Here is a 23,166-nt window from a genome sequence, read left to right as displayed (position 1 = left end):
TCGTTCCTGTCAACCTCAATGTTCTTCAGGAGACCCAACACCACATCCTCCTTGATGTCAAACTGCCATAGCCTATTAGTATACTATAAACACTGATCTCGGGACTGTTGGGTTGGTGCCAGAAGTCAGATCTCCTTTAAACTCCTGTAAACTCTCAACTGGTCCTGATGGAGTCACTAGGCCTGTACTGAAATTGTGCATCAATCAATTGGCCAGTCTTAACAGACATCGTCAACCTCACACTTCAAAAATCTACTGTCCCCATCTGCTTCAAGGAAACCTCCATAATACCAGTCCCCAACAAAAGTAAATTTATCTGCCGCAATAGCTACTGCTCAGTAGCTCTAACATCAACCATAATGAAGTATTTTGAAAGATTGGTAATGGTCTGCATCTGCAGACAATCTGGATTCCTTGCAGTTTGTGTACAGGAGAAATAGGTCATGGAGGACTTCATCTCTCACATTATTTTCAGCTCTGGATCACCTTGACTATAAGAACACATATGTCAGAATGTTGAATAGGTGCATGTGACAATAAATTATCGTTACATTATTAATGACAGCAGCTCAGTCTCCAAAACCGTAATACTAAGTAAGTTCATCTCTAAACTTCTCGGCCTTCTCCTTGAGGCCTTCATCTGCTAATGGTTTCTGGCCTTCCTGACCAACACACTTCAGTTAGTAGAATTGGACATGACATTTATTCCATACAGATCCACAACACTGGTACTCCTCAGGGTTGTGTGCTAATTTCCTCTCTGTATACCCGTGACTGTTTTAGCAAGTGCAGTACCGACTTTAAGTTCTCTGTTATCACCATCTTTGTCAGCCGGATCAACAGCAATGATGAGATGGGAAATGGGAAAGATATCAGGAACCTTGCGCCCTGGTGTCGGAACAACAACCTCACCCTTAAAAAAGAGACATAAGTGCTCGAATAACTCTTGGGCAGGCAGCATCTGTGGAGAATATGGATGGGTGATGTTTCAAGTTGCGACCCTTCTTTAGACCTAGCCCTTGACAAAACAGTTGTTTCTTGACCCAAGGAAGTGGATGGGGAGGGGAATGAACACAATCCTGCCTTCATCAACAGAGCTACAGTAGAGATGGTCGACAGCTTTGATTTCCTGGGCACCCATATCACCAGCAACCTAACTAGTTCCTTATCCCTAACTCTGATTTGTTAATAAAGAAGGCACATCAGTGTATTTACTTTTGAAGATTCAGCTTGCCCAAGAGGATTCTCTTGAACTTCTACAGATGCGTTGACAGCTTATAGAATTCTGACAGATAATATCTCAGGCTGGTGTGGCAACTGCTCTGCGTTTGATCACCTGAACATGCAGAATGTGGTGAACACAGCCCAGTCCATCACAGGCTCATCACTTCCATCCATCCAGATAATCTTCATGGTGTATTACAACAGGAAGGCTGGAAGTATCATCAAGGCTGCCTGCCATCCCTTTTCTCTCTTCTACCCTCTGGAAGAATAATGGGGAGCTTAAAAGCCTGGATGTCCATACTTAAGAATAGCTTCTTCTCCACTGCTACCTGACTCCTACCCTACCCGACACCTCTACCAAACCCTCGTACTCTTAACTCTTATCTCATTCAGTTAATTGGTTATTCATTTTAGGGTTTTTTTCACTACTTCAGATATCTCTACAATCTTTGCATCATTCTGCTGTTATGCATTCATTGTTGTATTTATTTTTATATCTATTATTATCATGTCAACTGTGTATTCTATGAGCTTCATGGAAGCAAGGTATTTCATTGCACCCTGGTGTATATGGCAGGAAACTAATCTGAATCTGAATGTGTGCCAACACCAGTTTGCTTCAGATGTTGTTAACACATTTCCACAAATAATCTTTTCTGGTTGCATGATTTCGCCAATGTTGCACTTGTGGATATTTATATTTACAGCAAGTGAGTCTGTCCCTGTCAAATCTATCAAATGAAATTTTCATATCGCTATCTCAATTCCCATGGATGTGCATTTCTGCAGGGAAATAGACAATTGCAAATAAACATGGAATATTGTCCTTAGTGAGAAATAAGATTAGTCTTAATTTGCCAAAACAAATCGAATCAAATACAATCTGATCTTCGTCTACAATATGATCCTTTATTTTAAAAGGCAAAAGCTTCTTGCCGAATGTGTTTGAAAATATATCAGTTCTACCTTGAACTATTAAATAAACAATTTAGTTGCTCATTGAGAAATATTTGAATGACCTATTTGAAAAATAAAACTGTCTATTAAAATATTCTTACCCCACTTCCACCGTTAAAATAAATCCTAATTGTATTTAAAAGTATTTAAAACTGATCCTACAGTTTTCTTTTGAGAAATTAGATTTTCAACCTGCACAGATATTGGTACTGAAGTTTGAGACAAGCAATGCTACATATATCTTAATAGTTCATTTCAAGTGGACAAGAATGGTGTCAGAAAAATAACCATTATTACAATGTTTATGTTTTGTCCAATATAAAAATATATAACTCACATTTAAGATGTAATGCTATTATATTGAAATTACAGTAGATTAACATATAGCATTTCTGTTCTTTTGGTTTCTCATCTTTATTCTTAATCCTGCTTATACGTTATTTACATTTTGTGAGTAAAATGACTGAAAGAAACAATACTAACCAGAATGTAATGAGTTTCCTGTTGGATTGCAGGTCGAATTTTCTCCCCTTCGCCTGATCTGGCACAATATCCACCGTTCTGTTTCAATAAATCCAGAGTACCAAGGATATCCAGTCTTCAGAAAAGAAAATAGTGAGTGGGTCACATTTATGCTGGCTTTCTTTTCATATTCCAGTTTTCGTTGAGGACATTTAGCAGCAAGTTGATTTGTCTGAACATAGGTTTTACTCCGCCACTTTAAAAGGAGAAATATACAGGGGTCAGTGTCCGTTGAGTTGGACAGTAAAGAGGACCTGGCATGGAGTGGAAAGATCCTCTATATTTATCCACCACGTTCAGTGGAGCTATGCACAATAAAGGCAGATGGCTCTGTCAGAAAGCTGACCTAGTCTCTCCATGGAGAGATGTAACAAGACAGGGCTTCAGGGTTTAGATAGAGCTAACCATATGCTTGTGCTACACATTTACCGTGCTAATGAAGTCATATAAAATACATTTATGCTAATTATGCTTTTAGTAACCAATTGTGTTATTCAAAAAGCTCTTAAAATGTAATTTCAACAGATATTTCAGCTTGAATATATTTAACACGATGTTTAGTTATTTGTTTAGATTTTAATGATTAGTATTAAAAAGTTAAAATTGCTAACGTAACAAAAATAGCCTTCTAATAAAGAAAAAAGTAAGGTACAAATACAAATGTATTTTAGTATGAATTATTTAAATAACAAATCGAAGATTTATTTCAATGACAAATTTACAGCCAATATAAACGATAAAGCACAAAATAATCATTAAGGTGAACGTCTGATTCCATTGCAAGAAGTTTGAATGGCAATGCAAAAGTTAGATAATTTTTAAGAAATGTTTAATCTGAAATCATAAACAATTGCCATCTATTCTATTGCACACTATCTTTCTGTTCCCTGAATGCTTTTGTGGAGCATGAATCAGGAAATAGAATGTGATAGTGTTGGGATGGAGAATAGAGTACTAAAACATCTGTCATTTCACTCAAAACGCCATCCTAATCTGCACTTCACATCTTTACAAATTAAGAGTGAGATACTATTTTGTAGTTATCTTCTATGCTATGTTCCTTAAGTTGCCCTGATTTCACATAAAGATCTGAATGGTAGATATTTAACAATCAAATTCCTCCTTTATCACAAAATCTTGTCCTAAAAGCAATGTTTGCAATGTAATTTTGTAGCTGATATTAAATTCTGCAACTGGTGTGTATTTATTAATGTGATGACCTCCTCTCCCTGCACCTCAGGTCTTTTTGGACATCAGCTGCCAGAGTGAACAGCAGAGGTAAGCACCCATTATAAATAACTCCGGGTTTTATTCAAGCAGCATTTTTAATTTATTTAACCATGGAAATCTCTACAATGAGCAGAGAAAATTGTACAACAGTATTTTAAGCAATTAATGAACATTTTATTCAGATTCTTTAAAAATGGTTACGATTAGTGGCAAATATTATTTGAGGAAGTTGTGGAAAATGGACTTTGCTGGCAGCAATATAGTGCATGGCATTTCAAGCTGCAATTTACACAGTAAATGCGTGGATAAAATTGATCAGGCTTTTTGCTAACCCAGGATCATACAAGAATGCACTCAATTATTCCACGAATGTTGTTTCCACAGTAAATATGGGGCTTCTATTTCAGCAACTGTGTTACTGATATTAGCTGTGGTCTCAGTTTTCCATCAGTGACAGTGAATCTGTATATCTGCTGTACTGCAGCCTCCATTGAGAGTTAAAGTAACCTGTACCTTGAAGAAAACAACCCCCAATTACCCAGGCCTGGATCCTTCGCTTAAAAGCTGGCTGTTGGGCTTAGGCAAAACCGCTTTTCCTGGAAGCCCCATACTTCCACCCTGTTAGATGGGTAAGGCATGCAGTTCTACTCAGAATTGTTGTCTTTTCCCCACTTAACCAAGTGAAAGTTCAGTACTCCTTAGCTAAACTGAAGTCTTGGAATTCTGCTTTAGTATTTGTTGATCAGTGGAAGAGAGCAAATTTTCATAAATTTCCCTGTACCAGTAAAAGTCCCAACACCCCACTCAACAATGACTCTGGGGAGAATGGTAAGTACAAGGTGATTTCCTTTCCCCATCATATAATTGAGTTAATGTAAATGTATTAAATTGCATCAGATTTCTTTTCTCGTTGCTGCAAATTTTTAATTTTGAACAAATGTTTTAACGTCAATGTTTGATTTTTAAAAATACATTAAAAAATATGCAATATCTTTTTCAGCTTTGAAAGCAAAGTAAGCCTAGAACAGCTTAACTGGGTTTGAAAGCAACTTTGGATGTCGGGTTTAATCAATTCAGTGAAAGGCCCCGTTCTGCACTGTGTGTCATTGAACAGTTGGAGGTGGCTTCCCAGTAGTAGACTGTGCCCAGAAAACTGCATTTCCTTAGTGGATTTTGAGGGCAGATGACAGCTGAGCTTGTGCAGCTCAGAGGTCAGTGGGAGATCGGACTGATCAGATCTCTCTGATGTGGATTTTGCCCATTGTGGTGTTTGTTGTTGTTAGCTTATAGTTCTAGGGAATCTCGGGTATCCAGCACTGACCTCAAGCAGGTGGTTAAACAGATTGGCCAGCTAGTCATGCTGAACTGATCTCTTAGATGGCACATCAGGTATGAAAACAAATGCTTTTTTAAAGTTAATTTATTTAACATTTCACATACCAAAAAATCAAGATACTCACACGGGTAGAAAAAAAACATTAAGAAAAAAAAATAAGGAAAAGGTTAAATTCTAAGGAATTTAATTTTGAGATAATTGTCCGCGGAAATGACAATATATATATATATACAATTAGTTTTAGGCAGTGCTTTCCTTATAGACACAAATGTGTTGGTGTGCACCATTAATAAACATACCAATCATGTGGCCAGAAAATGAAATAATGATATTTAACTGAATGCCAGAGATTGAGTGGAGACAGGATAGAAGTATATAAAATTATGAGAGGTATTGATTGAGCAGCTAGTCAGAACCTTTTTCCCAGAGTGGTCATTTAAAATACTAGGGGGCATAACTTTAAGATAAAAGGGGCAAAGTTTAAAGGAGATGTGCAGGGCAAGTTTTTTTACACAGAGGGTGGTGAGTGCCTGGAACGCACTGGCTGGGGTGATGATGGAGGCAGATACAATATTGGCATTTAAGAAACTTTTAGATAGGCACATGGATATGCAGGGAAAGGAGGAGTATGGACTATGTTCAGGAATCTAAGAGGAGGTCTTGATCAGAGTGTGTACCACTTTCAAAATGCACTGCAGTTACTGGCCTGAACTATTCCATTACTGCCTCGCATAAGAGAAACCTTTATCACCAAGAACAACAAGAGCACCAGGCACATAGAAACAGAAGATTTCCTTCTAAGTCCCACCTTATCCCCACCTGGAAATATATACTGTTCTTTTATTGTCGCCAAGTCTGAATTCTGGAACACCCTACCCAAAGCTTAAATGGTCAGAGATAGAGTGGTGATATTCAAAGAGGCGCAGGTGTGCCTGGACACAATCACTGAAGCCCAGTGCACAGGGAAAGCAAACAATTAGGAGGGAAAATGGTAGGTTAGTCCGCATTTGGAAAATTTTGAATGTTTTGGGCCCTATATCTGAGAAATTATGTGCTGAAGTTGGATAGGGTCCAGAAGAGGTTTATGGAAATGATCCCAGGGATATTGGGTTAATGTATGGGGAACGTTTGAAGGCTCTCGGCCCACACTCGCTGGAGATTAGAAGAATGAGAGGGGATCACACTGAAACTTACCGAATAATGAAAGGAGATAGCGTGGATGTGGAGAGTGGAAATTGATAGGTTCTTGATTAGTAAGGATGTCAAAGATTACGGAGAGAAGGCATGAGAATGGGGTTGAGAGGGTAAAATAGATCAGTCATGATTGAACGTCAGAGCAGACTCGGTGAGCTGATTGGCCTATAACGTGTTGGATTCTGGGAAGATTTTTCTCAGGCTGAGATGTCTAGGACGAGGAAGTCGAAGATTAGGGAGTGAGCTATTTAGGACTGAGATGGGGGAAATTTCTTCTTTCAACGGGTGGTGAATCCTTAGAAATTCTGTATCCCGCATGCCAGTACAAGTGCAGTTACATTCTTTCAAACCAGGTCACTAGATTTTTGCGCAATAAAGGAGGCAAGGAATATGGAAATGGTGCCTGAAAGTGGTGCTGAGGAAGATGATCACCCATTATCTTGATTAATGGTGGAATAGGATTGAAGGGCCATGTGGCCTAGTCATGCTTCAATTCTTGTTATGTTGAATGGCATTGTGGAATTACTCTCATTAAAAGGATTATAGTGGTTTAAGAGGGTAGCTCACCACTAAAGAGAAATTAGGGAGAGGCAATAAATATTAGCCTTGTGAACAATATTCAGATCCCAAATATGAATTAAAAGAAATACACATGGCTACAAAATAGCTCAGGGGACTAATTGTAAATGTTGATTAATGCAGAGGAATGCATTATTTTATTGCGCAACCAATGCTGGCGATGGAGTGCAAAAGCAGGGTTTTTTTTCAAAATAAAGGCATTTTTCTGCAAATTTAGACAATTGAGAGATGTCGTACATCCCAAGAATTTATGATTCAGCATTATTCCCCCTGAGCTAGTTTTACTCAGTGCTCACTGCGGATAAAGATAGCTGCGAATTTTGCTAGATGGCCTGTGTTATGCAGGGCACGCAAGCTATGTAATTGATGTTGTACAGAAACAGCTGATGCAGCATATGCCCAGAGCAGAGCTGAAATTTTCAGGGCAAGTGCCTGCTCGTGATGGCAGAGCCAAGTTGGCAAGATTTCACACAAAACCTTTACAGACTTTCAATCGCTTTCCTTTTTGGGAGAAGCAGAACCGTTACTAAATATATTAGTGATGTGATAAGTTTCCATTGCTCTGATAAAATATGTTTTAGGGACATGAACTGCAGGTTTTAGTTTAAGGTAGGCAAAAATCTTCCATGAGTGAACAATCTTACTGCTGACTGAAAGATAAAGAATGCCATTTCTCTGATGCTGTATTTTAATAATCTTGATTTTATCCGCTGTATATTTTTTATGCATAATAGCATTTTTCAGTATAGGTATAAAACAACGCAATACACAAGCCTATGGATATCTTTAGATAGAATGGTTTTCCATATTTAAGATTGATGTTGGAAGTGAATTATTTGCTCTGGAGAAATCATGCCATCAACTCATGTGAGGGATGTGATATTATCATTGAATTCTGATGAAGGTTTCTGGACCTGAAATGTTAACTGCTCTTTTCACACACAAAATATGAAATGTTGGGGGAACTCAGCGGGTCAATTAGCATCTCTGGAGGTAAATGAACATATGATGGTTTGGGTTGGAACCCTTCCTCAGTCTGAACCTGACCCGAAATGGCATATGTCCATTTCTGTCCACAGATGCTGCCTGACCCACTGGGTTCCTCCAGCAGTTTGTTTTTTATTCATGATTCCAGCATCTGTGGTCTCTTGTGACCCCTCTTTTCCCAGATGCTACCTGATCTACATGTCTGTTGTTTCTTTCAGATTTCCAGCATTTCCTTTTTATTCACTTTCATTATCATTCTTTTTAGACTTGCTTGATGATATTATTTGACTGGATGAGTTCATACATCATCTATAATTCTTATGCCATTCTTGTATCATTTTATTAAAGTAGAGTGGTTTTGTTTATTACAGTGTATTTTCTTTAACCAAAGACTACAGTTAAAGTACCATGAAGAACTGTGGGTCTTTATAAAATAAGAATATAGATGTAGTGAAGAAAGTGCAAGAAAACCCTCCTGGAATGCTGTCAGAACTACTTTTTGGAAAGTGTTGAATGCGATGGGGCTTTGATCTGGAGAAATAAAGTCTGAAGGGAGAACTGATTAAAAGTATTTAGGACTTGATAGGATGGATTTAGAGAAAAGTATCCACTTATGTAAGAAACCAAAGCTAAGAGCCACAAATGACAAATCCAATATGTAATTCTGGAGGAAGTTTTGTACTGGATTTCCTCCAGGTGCTGCAGTTTTTTCTCACATCTCAACAACGTACTACATGTTGGTAGGTTAATTGGGCATGGTGAACTGTCTCAAGTAAAGGTGGATGATGGAAACTGGAGGAGTGGATGGAAATGGGAGAGGAAACATTAGTAGCAGAATGTAAATGCTCTGTGAACGTGCATATGAAATAGTCTCTTGTCACAGGAAATCTGGATATGTTCAGGGATTTTATTAGGAAGAATAGGCTGTAGAGTAAATATGACATGGAATATTTGGGTTGAATGGACTGTTTCTTTCCTGCAATTAGAGAAAATAAAAAAGAGTATTAAGTTAAGTGACAAGACCACTTAACGTTGCTGGAAATTTCATTTTCACTGAGAATTGGGACCTTTTTAGAACTCAACAAAAGAAGACAAAGAAATTGATAAAGACAGGCAAGATAGAACATGAGAGTAGACTTGTGTCAAAACACAAAAATTCAGTTATAGGTTTGTAAAAGCAAGTGACTAGTAAGGGCAAATTACAGAGATTGGAGAATTTATAATGTCAAATAAGGAAATGGCAGAGAAATTAAACAATTACTGTGTCTGTTTTCAAGAAAGACCTAATTTTAGAGAATCAAAGGTCTAGCAAAACTAATGAATGAAGTATTTTTAGTACCTGTGGGGTTAATGAACGTGAAAATTATAAATCTTGGGTGATCCATGTCCAAGAGATTTGAAAGAGGTGGTTTTAGAGATAGTGGATGCTCTATCTTACAAAATTCCATGGGTTTTGGAATTGCCCCTGTAGCTCTGGGATTGATGGAATGAAAATCATATCTGACTAATCTGGTCTTTGGTGGTGCATTGAGTAGAAAAGAGAAAGTGGAACTACTGGGTTTGGTGCATTTGGACTTAAATTTTTTTTGATAAGATTCTGCATGGGAGATTGGTGAACAAAGTAATGCACATGGATTTGAGGTAACATACTGACATGAATTGAGAATAGGTTATCATACAGAAATCATGGATCAGGTGGCAAACTATCACGAGTGGGCTGCAATAAGGATCAATCTTGATCCTCAACTATTCACAATCTATGTCAATGATTTGGTTGAAGGAATGAATTGGCTAATTCTAATGTTGATGATGTTGCAAAACTATGTTGCATTGTGAGTAATGAGGAGAATGTAAAGACTTAAGGGCATGTAGTCAAGATGAGTGCTTGAAAGGTAGTATGTTAACAGAGTATTTTTAAATGGTGAGAAATTGGGTAATGTTAATGTTCAAGGGGATCTGAATTGGTTTATACACATGTTACTGAAGGCCAACATGCAAGTTTAACAAGTGGTAATGAAGTGAAAATGATATATGGGCCTTTATTATACAAGGATTTGTATGTTGGGATATCATCAGTGTAGCATTGTACAGGGAAACATAACAACACTGTTCTTTGAACCTCAAACAACTTCTGCAAATGGTATTAGGTGACCCACAAGGCAATTTTGACATCAGCAATATGTACTGAATAACCTTTAGCTTCATCTTTTATGATACATACAGGGGATCCCCTGGGATGTCCCGACTTATGAAAATCCAACGTTACTGAAATTTTCCAATATACAGTGCATTCAGAAAGTATTCAGACCCCTTCACTTTTTCCACATTTTGGTACGTTACAGCCTTATTTTAAAATGGATTAAAAAAAAAATTTTGATCATCAATCTACACACAATAACGCAGAATGAAGAAGCAAAAACAGGTGTTTAGAAATGTTTGCAAAGTAATTAAAAAGAAATAACTGAAATATCACATTTACAAGTATTCAGACCCTTTGCTATGACACTCAAAATTGAGCTTTGGTTCACTCTGTTTCCATTGATTATCCTTGAGATCAGTCTACAACTTGATTGGAGTCCACCAATGGTAAATTAAATTGATAGGACATGATTTGGAATGTCACACACCTGTCTGTATAAGGTCCCACAGTTGACAGTGCATGTCAGAGCAAAAACCAAGCCATGAAGACAAAGGAATTGTCCGTAGACCTCCGAGACAGGATAGTGTCGAGACACAGATCTGGGGAAGGGTATAAAACAATTTCTGCAGCATTGCAAGTCCCGAAGAGCACAGTGGCCTCCGTCATTCGTAAATGGAAGAACTTTGGAACCACCAGGACTCTTCATAGAGCTGGCTGCCCGGCCAAACTGAGCAATCGGGGGAGAAGGGCCTTGATCAGGGAGGTGACCAAGAACCCGATGGTCACTCTGACAGGGCTCCAGAGTTCCTCTGTGAAGATGGGAGAACCTTCCAGAAGGACAACTATATCTGCAGCACTCCTCCAATCAGCCCTTTATGGTAGAGTGCCAGACGGAAGCCACTCCTCAGTAAAGGGCACATGACAGCCTGCTTGGGGTTTGCCAAAAGGACTCTCAGACCATGAGAAACAAGATTCTCTGGTCTGATGAAACCAAGATTGAACTCTTTGGCCTGAATGCCAAGCATCACGTCTGGAGGAAACCAGGCACCGCTCATCACCTGGCCAAAACCATACCTACGATGAAACGTGGTGGCAGCATCATGCTGTGGGGATGTTTTTCAGTGGCAGGAACTGGGAGACTAGTCAGGATCGAGGGAAAGATGAAAGGAACAAAGTACAGAGAGATCCTTGATGAAAACCTGCTCCAGAGCGTTCTCGACCTCAGACTGGAGCAGAGGTTCACCTTCCAACAGGACAACGACCCTTAACACACAGCCAAGACAACGCAGGAGTGGGTTTGTGACAAGTCTGTGAATGTCCTTGAGTGGCCCAGCCAGAGCCCGAACTTGAACCCAATCGAACATCTCTGGAGGGACCTGAAAATAGCTGTGCATCGACGCTCCCCATCCAACCTGACAGAGCTTGAGAGGATCTGCAGAGAGGAATGGGAGAAATTACCCAAATACAGGTGTGCCAAGCTTGTAGCGTCATACCCAAGAAGACTTGAGGCTGTAATCGCTGCCAAAGGTGCCTCAACAAAGTACTGAGTAAAGGGTCTGAATACTTATGTAAATGTGATATTTCAGTTATTTCTTTTTAATTACTTTGTAAAAATTTATATACACCTGTTTTCACTTTGTTATTATGGGGTATTGTGTGTAGATTGATGATTAAAAAAAAAGAATTTAATCCATTTTAAACTAAGGCTGTAACGTAACAAAATGTGGAAAAAGTGATGGTGTCTGAATACTTTCTGAATGCACTGTAATTTAAAGAATTTTCAAGCTAGTAATAATAGTAATAATAAAATGCTTGATGGTATCAATTAATGACTGGATAATATATAGTCCATTGGTTTAATTATAGGTAGAGTGATTATTCAACAAAATGAAATAATTATAATTGGAATATGCAGAGCGATATGATATGGATTACAATAAAAACTGACATTTCTGACAGGATGAAATAAGCTTGCAGACAGTTCTCAGGAACCAGAACACTTACTTAATCCAGGGCCTACCTGTATTTTATGCTGGTCTAATACCCGTGGATTTTGTTATATTGTATAACACAAAGAACATAAAGTAGGAGCCAGAGTAGACCATTTGACAATTCAAGCTGGCTCGGCTATTCATCAAGATCATGACTTCCAAACTCCAGGGGAACAGGAATCATGCAGCACAGAAACAGGCCGTTCAATCCATCTATGCTGATCATCAAACACTTATTTATACTAATCCTACACTGATTCCATTTTATTCTCTCCAGATCCTCAAACTTCATCTCCATACACTATCACCTATCACCTCATGGATTTTGATATGAAGGAGGAAACACATTCTGTTAATTTAAAGCTTTAATTGCACTGGAGGAAACTCGTACTCACAGCTCCAGCTCTATACACTTATACTGATGTGGCCAGACACAAAGATAGCCATAAAGATAAGAGCTGAGGCTTTCTTTCCTTTCTCTGGATACCTGCGCATTATGATTCGACTGTCATCATCCACTTTGGATTCCCAGAGTCCAAAACATGGAACATGGTTTATGGAATTGCAGTGACATTGGAATGGGTTTGGACCATACCTGCACCATGCACAACACAAACAAGACGGGAAACTGGGCAGCCTTGTCTTCAGACAGCCTGAATCTGATGAGGACGTCTTCCGTTTCCCACCGTTAATTTGGGCAGTGTAGAGCAATTGTTTTGAGTTCCTGATTCCCCTCCCCAAAGCTCATTTTGAAGAGCACATCCATTATGTGCATGTATGATATTCTGTCAAAGGCATTTCCCTGGTCTGTGCTGACCTGGCTCATGTTCACCCCCTTTCCCTTTGTGCATGTTTATTTTAGATATTAAAAGAGTTAAAATGTATTGTGTAATGTGCACATTCCTCTTTAGTGTGGTGGCTACGTTAAATGGCTTCGAGTAGCACAGACTCAGATTTACTGAAACCACTTAACTGTGATTCATTTCCGAATTATATTTGTGAAATAGGCAAAAGTCCCAGATTACGACAGTAATCCTGGTCTTGATGTTCTAGTTGAGGCAATGGATTCTGTCCAAACATGATATGTGTGTTCCAACTACATTGAACTGACTAGTAGTTTACAGCAATTGGATCAGTTCTGCTTTTGTATATGAAATGTTTAAAATCCTTTTTAGATTCAGTTTTCTGGTGTTCTATGAGACATTTGATCTATGATCAGGGAAAAGTTATACAAATAATTTGAATGTGTCTCCAGGAAAACTAGTTGTACAATTTTATTGAAAAACACTCCATTCTCAGAATTCCATAACACGCATCTAGGTGAAAAGCTATCCTGAATCCTTATAGCAAATATGGACTACTTATGATTTTTAAATTGAGCAAGTTCAAAATGAGCATTATGAAGAGCATGTCTGAAGAAGGGTCTCGACCCGAAACGTCACCCATTCCTTCTCTCCCGAGATGCTGCCTGACCTGCTGAGTTACTCCAGCATTTTGTGAATAAATCAATTATGAAGAGCATTATGCATTATATGTATTATGTTGCAGTACTGTCAAAGGCATTTTCAAAGATGGAAACATAGTTTGCCACCCTGTGCTTTAACCTAAAAAATGCTAGAAATCATCACAGCTACCGAGAACCAAGAACCAAGAATGGCTAACCATAATGTATGACTTATTGTGGTACTTTTTCAAACAGGTTTTAAAGCCTGAGTGTTCAATTTGGAGGGAAGTCATAAATACTAAGGCTGATTTCAGCTTCCTCTATATCAGAGAAAGCTTGGAGCTGAAGCAGGTCGCAGCCAAGCTGAAGCAGTGATCTTTGTTCTTGTTGGTTCCCTGGATGCTATTGTTTAAAACACCTTTATTTCTTTCTCCCTTAATAGTGCACAATTTCAAAATTCTGAACAAGGCAGCATGATCACTATTGCATAGGACAAAGTGAGACCCCCCAAAATTAGAGAGGATTTATGCAATTAATCAAGGTTTATAAAGAAATTGAGGTAATCTCAGTTGTAGTTAGGCCAACACTATAAGTAATAGGTGGGTGAAAATTACTAAAATCCAGCTCTACTGTATTAGCAGTAGCATCTAATTTGAATTACACTTTCTGGGACCACTCCTTTCAGCCTCTACCACTGATTTAGGTACATTTGCTGCATTATGTCTACTTCTAGGGCCATCTTGGGGAAGGGTTAGGCCTGGGAAGTGGAAATAATAAGATATTCCCTTGGAGAGTTGGGGTCTTATAGTAGATTCAATTCTTTTCATTTCACATGGAACATTTACCTGCTAATCCCTAATCCTAGCTGAAGCATAGAAATAACATTCCATGCAGTTTATGAGGTAGCACAATCCGTTCTGGAATCCCCAAGGTTTTATCAACTATCGTGGTAGATCCTTAACTCAGAAAAAAAGAATCTGGCTGTAAAAAGAGGCAGCTTCAAATGAATTCTCCATTGATATGGATAATTTCACTCTTAGACTCAAACTCCATGTAGTCTCACTGAAAAGCCTAATGCTGATGATGAGTCTAGATATAAATATTGCATAGAATTTGGCCTGAACCACATGTAATGGATAGTAATCTGAGATTTGGCAATCCTTAAAGCATGAGGACATTTTGTGCTCAGATAATACATAATCAACAGAATACCATCTGTGCACAATGGTGTTTTGTGCTTTTATGTTTACACATTTTATTCATGCCTTTCAACCCTGCAGAAACTTGAATGTTTTTGCGTGTTGTTGATAAAAGATAATCATCCCCTTGCATTGCAGATGATACCTGATCGCCTAAAGCTTTTCCACCATCTTCAAGGCATGAGTCAGTCGTGTTGTGCAATACCTTTTGTTTCTCTGGTTGAGTACAGATCCATTGGCATTCAAGGAGCTCAACACCATCCAGGGAAAACAAGCCCATTTAGTTGCCGCTGATCCACCTACCCGAGGAGTCTTTCCCACTAATATGGTTCGACTGCGAACTATCCATCAGATGTGATGAAACACTTAAAGTAAACTTTTCTCAACAGCTTTTCCCAAATCTGTGATCCCTACTGCCAAAGGTCGAAAGACAGCAGTTAAATAGGAACGTTACTGTGTGCATGCTTACTTCCAAATCACTTAACACTCTGACTTGTCGGTTCAAAAACTATAAGCGTAAAAGCACAGCGGAAATGCCTTCACTTTACAGACTGCAGTAACTCAAGAAGGTGATATGCCTCCGCCATTGTAATAACAATAAGAGAGACAGGAACTGACATGTTTTGTCACTTATACCCTTGTCATAAAATAAATAACAGAAGAAATGGATGATCCCCTTTCTCAGTTAACACTGGCAAACCAATGATGAGGACAATATAATAAAAATAGAAGCAGGAAGAGGCCATTTGGTCCATCCTACCTGGTCTGTCATTCAGTAATTGTGATTTACCATTATGAGAAATAATATCATATTTCTGAACTAATACTACATCAGAATAATCTCAACATAACATTAAAAAAATATTAAAACTTTTGGAACCTGGAGAGGAAAATCCAAAGTTTTGTGCGATTGTAGTGGAAGACTTGGCTGTCAGTGGTGGCATGATGAAAGTCAGAGTGCATAGAATAATTCCTGTGAAACGGTTTGAATTGCAGCTGATCTTTGACTTTGAAATGATAACTTGCTGCTTTGGCTTGTGATTTTATATTTACTTTATACTGGTGCATTTTTGCAAGGCTGGCAGCTTTAAAAGATTAATGTAGGTCACATGTCCTCAAAACTTATGGTTAGTTTGCGCTTTGCCTTCTCCCCAGACCCCACTAATTCATTATTGATCACTTCAACTTTTACCCTTCTGCTGTGTCCTAAGCTCCATTACAGAGTCAATTTGTGAAGGGAAATGGAGGGCTAACATAGAATAATATTTTGCCCACCAGGCTTGTGAATCTTGTTTATGGTCCAAACATGCTGCATTGATGCTTTTAATAATATCATCTACTTGTTGAGAGCATCTCCTAAAATTCTTGAAAGGTATCGTAAATTATGTTTGCTGTTTCCTTGTTTTAATGTGACCTCACGGGAATCATAAATTGGCAATACTGACTCCTGTCATGCACTTTGATCCTTTGTTTCCATTCCCTGAGCAGCAAGCCTAAAAATAGTTTGTTTTATGCTTTAGTTTTGAATTTCTGGCATAATTTCTAGGTTTTTTAAGCAATTTTATACACCCTTCTGTAAACTGCTAATTCTCCTTGTGCAAGTGCCCTCCTTTGTTATTACAAATTAAATTTATTCTAACACAGAGTTCTAAGAATGGTCCTAACCCGAAACATCGTCTAGTCATTCCCTCCAGAGATACGGTCTGACCTGCTGAGTTACTCCAGCACTTTTTGTTTCACTCAAGATTCCAGTATCTGCAGCTCCTTGTGTCTCTTAAAGTTAGCACAATTGTATATTCAATCTGATTGTGCAATACATAAAGTATGTGAATTAATGTACTTATCATGGCCATTCTACTCATCAGGCCCATGCTGGCTCTCAGTGGAGCATCCTCCCATTTTACTTATCTTTTCCCTGTGGCTGTGCAGGTTTACAAAATCCAAATGCATTCTTCACTAAGGAATATACATGAGAAATTTAAATTATGTGAATACCTTTTTTAAGGCACTCACACTCATTTTGAGAAAGCAAAAAGGATACATTGCCAATTATTTTCATTAAATCAATGCCAGATGTCACCTAAGCATGACAAATGATAGAGAGAGCTTTTCTACCAAAATGCCACCTGTTGAGAAAATTGCTTTCCTATTATCTCTCTGATTTATAGATTTCATACCACATATGCTCCAGTAACAGTGCAATGAATCTATTTCAAATGAACCACTTAAAAGGTCTCTAAATAAGACACAAAGCAAATAAAACTGACAAAATTATTCTTGTTTCGTGTTGAAAGTTTCAATCGCCTGATAAGAAACTGCAGATATCGATGGGATCAGCTGTATCATATATTCTGTTGAGATCCCACTAGGAGAAAACATGTGATAGATAGTAATGTAAACGAGAAGTGACAACAGGTGCCAGAGAATGTTTACATAACCTTCAAAATTGAGTTTTAGGGAGAGGTTGGGCATGCCAAGACTTTATTCCTTGAAGTGCAGGAAGCTGAGGGGTGATCTAGGGGAATAGATAGGGTGGATACACATTTTTTTGACAGGGTTGGGGGAATGAAGAACTAGGGTGCTTAGGTTTAAGATGAGAGGAGAACGATTTAATAGGAACCTGAGAGGTAACCTCACACAGAGGGTGGTGGGTATATGAAAAATGCTGCCAAATGAAGTAGTTGAGGCAGGTACAGCAGCAACATTTCAAAGACATTTGGGCAGGTACAGGGACAGGAAAGGTCCAGAGGTATATGAGGCTAGTCCAGACAATAGGGACTAACTTGGACTACTCGGGTATTTTTCTCTTTACACTACCTTTTGTACTTGTGTATGATTTCATTGTCCTCGTGTATGGTATGATTTGATTTGACTGAATAGCACACAAATAAAACTTTTCACTGTATCTCAGTACACGGAACAATAATGAACAATACAATGTTATTAAGTTAAGCAGAATTGAAAAGTAGGGGCATTTAAGTACTGATTTAAGTACATTTTGCAGCTTTCCCTGTGAGTTCTAAATGTTAAAGATGTGTAAACATCTAAGATATTGTGTGTTAAGTCATGATATGCAGTTAGGTAAGTCCCATTCAAAAGAAACTTTCAGTCACATTAATGAAATATATTTTACAACGGTAAACAGATGTTATACTTCAGTCTTCCAAACCAGTACTGTGTATGAATTGTGTTCCTTCAATACATATTCGGACAACAGCCAAACTAAGTATAAAGGAATCACAGATGGAGTGGCTTATGAACTAGATATTTTCGTTGTAAGGAAAGGGGAAATAAATTAGCTCAGTAAATGTGTCCCACTACAAGTACACATCCGGTTCGACTGTCAAGGGAGCAATAGGTTAGATCATTCCACTCTCTACGCTGAAGGAAACAATGAAAACAAATAACTCCCATGGGAAAATATAGGAAAATTAGGGCAATTGTGAAAAAAATAATAAAAAGAACCAGTTTGAGTTTTACTAACTGAATTCATTGTACTTGGCTCTAATATTGGGCTAGTTTTACTTTTGATATTTTGGAATAGTTTCAACATGAATATTTATTTTTATATCAAGACTTTAACGTTCAAAAATATAAATAATACAATCATTGACTTCATGCTTGTTTCTTGCACATATGCTTTAACATAGTAAATATTACAATCTCTCAGTTAAGTTATCAGGAATTATTAGAACTGGCATCCAAGGGAATAGAATCTCAGGATATTACCTTTTAAGTAATTTAGCAAAGCCATTATTTTCCAACATTTTTCCAGCAAAAACATCATGTTTTCTCAATACAGGCATTCAATTATTAGATGGTCCAACTATCATTTTAATCAGAAAATGTTTTGGATAGTAAGAGTAACAAGATCAAATGGAAAATAATAAATTGCAAAGCTATCCAATTTCATCACTGTGATGAGTGAGTTCATTATTCTGTTGAGGCCATAGAAGCACTCATAACAGCAGAATATATTTTCTAAGTAAGAGTAATAGGCATAATAGGAATAATTGTACTGAATTTTAAACTAATCAAGCACCTGGTAGATATATGATTGCTTCATTAAGAGCAGAACGCTGTTAGTGAGAATGGATTTCGGTTTTTGATATATTATCAGTAGAAAACACATGTGAAATAGAAATTGAGTTTATTACATTTTTGTCACAATTATTTTGAAATAACAACATGATCTATTTATATAGAACATTCCAGGCCACTTTAACAAAGCATATTCAGGCATAAATGAAACTTTATGTTGGGGAATGAATTATATCATAAGTTCAACTTGGGGTCAGGTAAAATGTTGAGGTCATGAAATCTTGACATCAGCCTGAGACAATGTGTGGGTAGAAGCCAAAACAAATGACTTCAGACTTCCCAATGATTTCCAGAGGAAGTTGTGGCCCTTTCAGGAATGTGTATCAGATGAGCAGTCTGACATCATAAAAGTAGTGGAGGGTTCAAGAAAAATTGTGAGTGTGCATATGCCAGTGAGGGGCATTATCTACATTGAGGGACCCAAGAATCAATTATTGTGCAAATTCAGGGGTGACAAGCAAGGCTGAAATAGAAATCAAAGGTGAAGATGCTCTGGCTGTGACTGGATAGAACATTACCCAACAGATCAAAATTAGAAATGTAATGAAAAGGGACTGCAGATGCTGGTTTATACGAAAGATAGACACAAAATGTTGGAGTAACTCAGCGGGTCAGGCAGCATCTCAACACAAAATCTGAAGAAGGATCCTGACCCGAAACATCACCTATCCATTTTCTCCATAGATGCTGACCCGCTGAGTTACTCCAACATTTTGTGTCTATCTTTAGATCAAAATTAGAAATGGACAAATTGGATCAAAAGTCAGCTTGGTAATAACAAGCAAAGAGTTATTTCAGTAAATATGTGTGTCGATACTTGCTATTTGTTTTATATATTATTGATCTGGGTGTAAATTAAGAAGCATTGTTAATAAATTTGCAATGACACAAAAATTAGTGGTGTTGTTGATAGTTAGACAGGTAGCTTACAGTTATAGAATTATTTTGCTGAGTTCATCAAATGGACAGTTCAATGGCAGATGGAATTTCATCCTGAAAAATGTGTGGTGAGTATTTTGGAAGGACTAATTATGACATATGATATACATAATGAATGACAGGATCCTAGGAAGTGCCAAGGAACAAATGAATCTTGGTATACATGTCCAAGGATCCATGAATGCAGCAGCACAGGTATTCAAGGTGATTAAGAAAGCATTTGCTATATTTGCATTCTTGTGCTCGTGGATTGAATGCAAGAGCAGAAAAATTATAGCACAACAATACAGTATAAATAAAGACCAAGAAGCTGTAATGTACTACAATGCACTACAGTAATCACAGAATTGAACTGGTAATTTTGATTAGGATCATGTTGTTGCTTTAGCAGGAATGGACATTGTTCCAATAAGGTCAAACATGACATTGCAGGAATAAACCACATTTGGAAGATCGAAAAATTTAAAGGGGAAAAGCAGTCTGGAGGTGGGCAGACCTTTGTTACAACGGTGGAAGAGATCTCATGACAACAGTTTTGAAAGTGAGAAATGAGAGGAAGCTGATGTAGGGCTCAGGTAACTGAGTGGCAAATGTGCTCAATCCTATGTCCTCTGTTTTGCTAGAATAAAATTGGGTTTATACCAAACAGAATGACAAGATTGGGATCGAGGAAAAGTTTTAATAGAGACAGGGACATCCAGAGAAAAAGTGAGGTGATTGAGAAGATTAATGGCAGATATACTGTGGCAAACATTGAGTCATAGGCCAAAGTTTGAAAGTGCTGAGTTGGTCATAGAGGAGTTTCACTTTCTGTGGAATGACACCTTAGTTGCAAGCCCTGTTAATGGCACCTTAGTTGCAAGCCCGTTGCAGCACTTAGATTTTTCTCTGGCTGACAGGAAATTATCGAGGGATCAAGCCAGTGTCCTGTTCATTTATTGCTTCTGGAGGCATTAAATCTTTTACGATGGTGTAATCATTATCACTCCTCAAGGTATCCACATTATTCAGGATGGGATTCTAACTCCAGCAGCTTTTGTGGAAATTATGAATGTTCTAAAGTTTCTCCGTCAATTTAATTCAGGTACATCTGAAAAGATGAACAGTGTGTCAGAGCACAGTACCACAAGAAAAAGAAAGAAGGGAGGTGAGACTCCACAGCCTGCCCTTGCCAAAAAGTTAAAAAAGGTAATGTAAAAACATTGATGTCTTTTGTGTGTTACATTTTTTGGTAGCAAAATGGTTCATATAACAAGTGAGAACTGAAGGGGCAATTAATGCTAAGTACCATGGAAACTATTTAACACACACCATGCCAGCATTCAAAAATATTTATTTTCTCCATTGCCTTTCCCTTGATCAAGCACTATTCTAGTTCCAATATATGTCCCGGCCTGACTTGATTTCCTGAAAATCATGAACCGATCTTCAATTCTGTGATTGGGAGTAAATTCAAAGTTTAATAAAGTTAAACATTCTGACTCAATTCGAGTGGCAGAATTACACAAAACTCTCTTAACAATCTTAGGCTGTATATTAAAAGCCCGCTTGTTTGCTAAAGATATTCAGCATGCATTGTACTGAGATTGCAGATGGATTGGATGTTTTGATCTCAGAAATAGGGGGGGAAAAAAAGCAGTAGACTTCTTAGAATATGACGTGAGAATAGAATAATGGTATTGGGGTATTCACAAAATGCTGGAGTAACTCAGCAGGTCAGGCAGCATCTCGGGAGAGAAGGAATGGGTGACGTTTCGGGTCGAGACCCTTCTTCAGACTGATGTCAGGGGGCGGGACAAATGGTATTGGGGTGTCATGTTTTTCAAACAAGAAAATGTGGTGTGTATATAGATTTGTCAAGATAAAAGTCACATAAAACTCCTTTGATATACCGAAGAATACAGGTTCAAATATAGCATTGTGCTGTTAAAGACAAGCTAACTGGTGGAACGGAACAGTGAACGGAACGCGCTGTAGCTTCTCAACTCAAATACCACCTCTCTACCAATAACCTGTATGATACTTTCCAATCCGGATTCCGCTCCAACCACAGTACTGAAACTGTGCTCCTCAAAATCACCAACGACCTTTTCCTCTCCTCTGACGCTGGCAACCTCAACATCCTCATCCTACTTGACCTCAGCGTCGCCTTTGACACCATAAATCACTCCATTCTCCTCACCCGACTTGAAACCTCCTTTAACATCACCGGCACAGCCTTATCCTGGATCAAATCTTACCTCTCCGACAGGCACCAGTTCATCTCCATTAACAACTGTAAATCCCCCACCGCTCCCCTCCCCCAAGGTGTCCCCCAAGGCTCAGTCCTTGGTCCCCTCCTCTTCATCCTCTACATGTTCCCCCTTGGTCAATTAATCTGCCGTCATGGTCTCAACTTCCACTGCTTCGCCGATGATATCCAGCTCCTCATCTCCACCAAGTCAATCTCCACCACCACACACTCTACACTGACAAACTGCATCACTGAAATAAAATCTTGGCTTCAATCAAATTTCCTCAAACTCAACTGCAAAAAATCCGAAATCATCATCATTGGTCCAAAAACGCTCACCAAATCCACCCAAAACTTCATCCTCAATATTGATGGTCTCCCAGTATCCACCTCCCTCACATCCGGAATCTTGGAATCATCTTTGATCAAACCCTCTCCTTCGACAAACACATCACCAAGACAGCCTTCTTCCACCTCAAAAACATCGCCCGTCTCCGTCCATCCCTCTCCTCCACAGCTGCAGAAACCCTCATCCACGCCTTCATCACCTCCCGTCTGGACTACTACAACAGCCTCCTCTATGGCTCACCCTCAAAAATCATCAGTAAACTTCAATACATTAAAAACTCCGCTGCCCGTCTACTCACCCACTCCCCGATCCGTGACCATATCACCCCCGTCCTTTACAAGCTCCACTGGCTCCCCATCCCCCAGAGAATCCAGTACAAAATCCTCCTCATGACCTACAAAGCTCTCCATAACCTGGCCCCATCCCACCTGACTGACCTCCTTCACAGATACACTCCCACCTCCACCCTCCGCTCTGCTGCTGCCAACCTCCTGTCCCCCCCCATCCGGACCAAACTCAGATCCTGGGGGGACAGGGCTTTCTCCATCGCTGCTCCCACCCTCTGGAACTCACTACCCCAAACCGTCAGAGACTCCTCCTCACTCACCACATTCAAAACATCACTGAAGTCTCACCTGTTCAGCACTGCCTTCAACCACTGACCGTCACCTCACCTTCTGTCTCCTTTTTCTGTTCGTTTACTTATTTATCTATTTATTTTCTTCTCTATGTTCTAGTAAT

The 23,166-nt window shown here is 38.7% G+C and overlaps 1 protein-coding gene across 10 annotated transcripts in view; it reads left to right on the top strand.

Moving 5' to 3' along the window:
• The window catches only part of cmss1 (cms1 ribosomal small subunit homolog), a 239,891-nt gene that overhangs the window by 197,686 nt on the left and 19,039 nt on the right, over positions 1–23,166 (top strand). For all 10 annotated transcript variants that reach the window (XM_078409575.1, XM_078409574.1, XM_078409573.1 and 7 more), the window contains 3 exons: positions 2,697–2,796; positions 3,944–3,981; positions 20,928–21,031. In XM_078409575.1, coding sequence (XP_078265701.1) covers positions 20,942–21,031 — 90 coding nt within the window. In that variant the 5' untranslated portion in view covers positions 2,697–2,796; positions 3,944–3,981; positions 20,928–20,941. The remainder of the gene's footprint in view (positions 1–2,696; positions 2,797–3,943; positions 3,982–20,927; positions 21,032–23,166) is intronic.

The sequence above is a fragment of the Rhinoraja longicauda genome, chromosome 12 (genome assembly GCF_053455715.1).
Source record: "Rhinoraja longicauda isolate Sanriku21f chromosome 12, sRhiLon1.1, whole genome shotgun sequence".
In the NCBI taxonomy this organism is placed as follows: domain Eukaryota; kingdom Metazoa; phylum Chordata; class Chondrichthyes; order Rajiformes; family Arhynchobatidae; genus Rhinoraja; species Rhinoraja longicauda.
The sequence above is the reverse complement of the archived record's forward strand: the minus strand, read 5'-3'. Positions and strand labels throughout refer to the sequence as shown.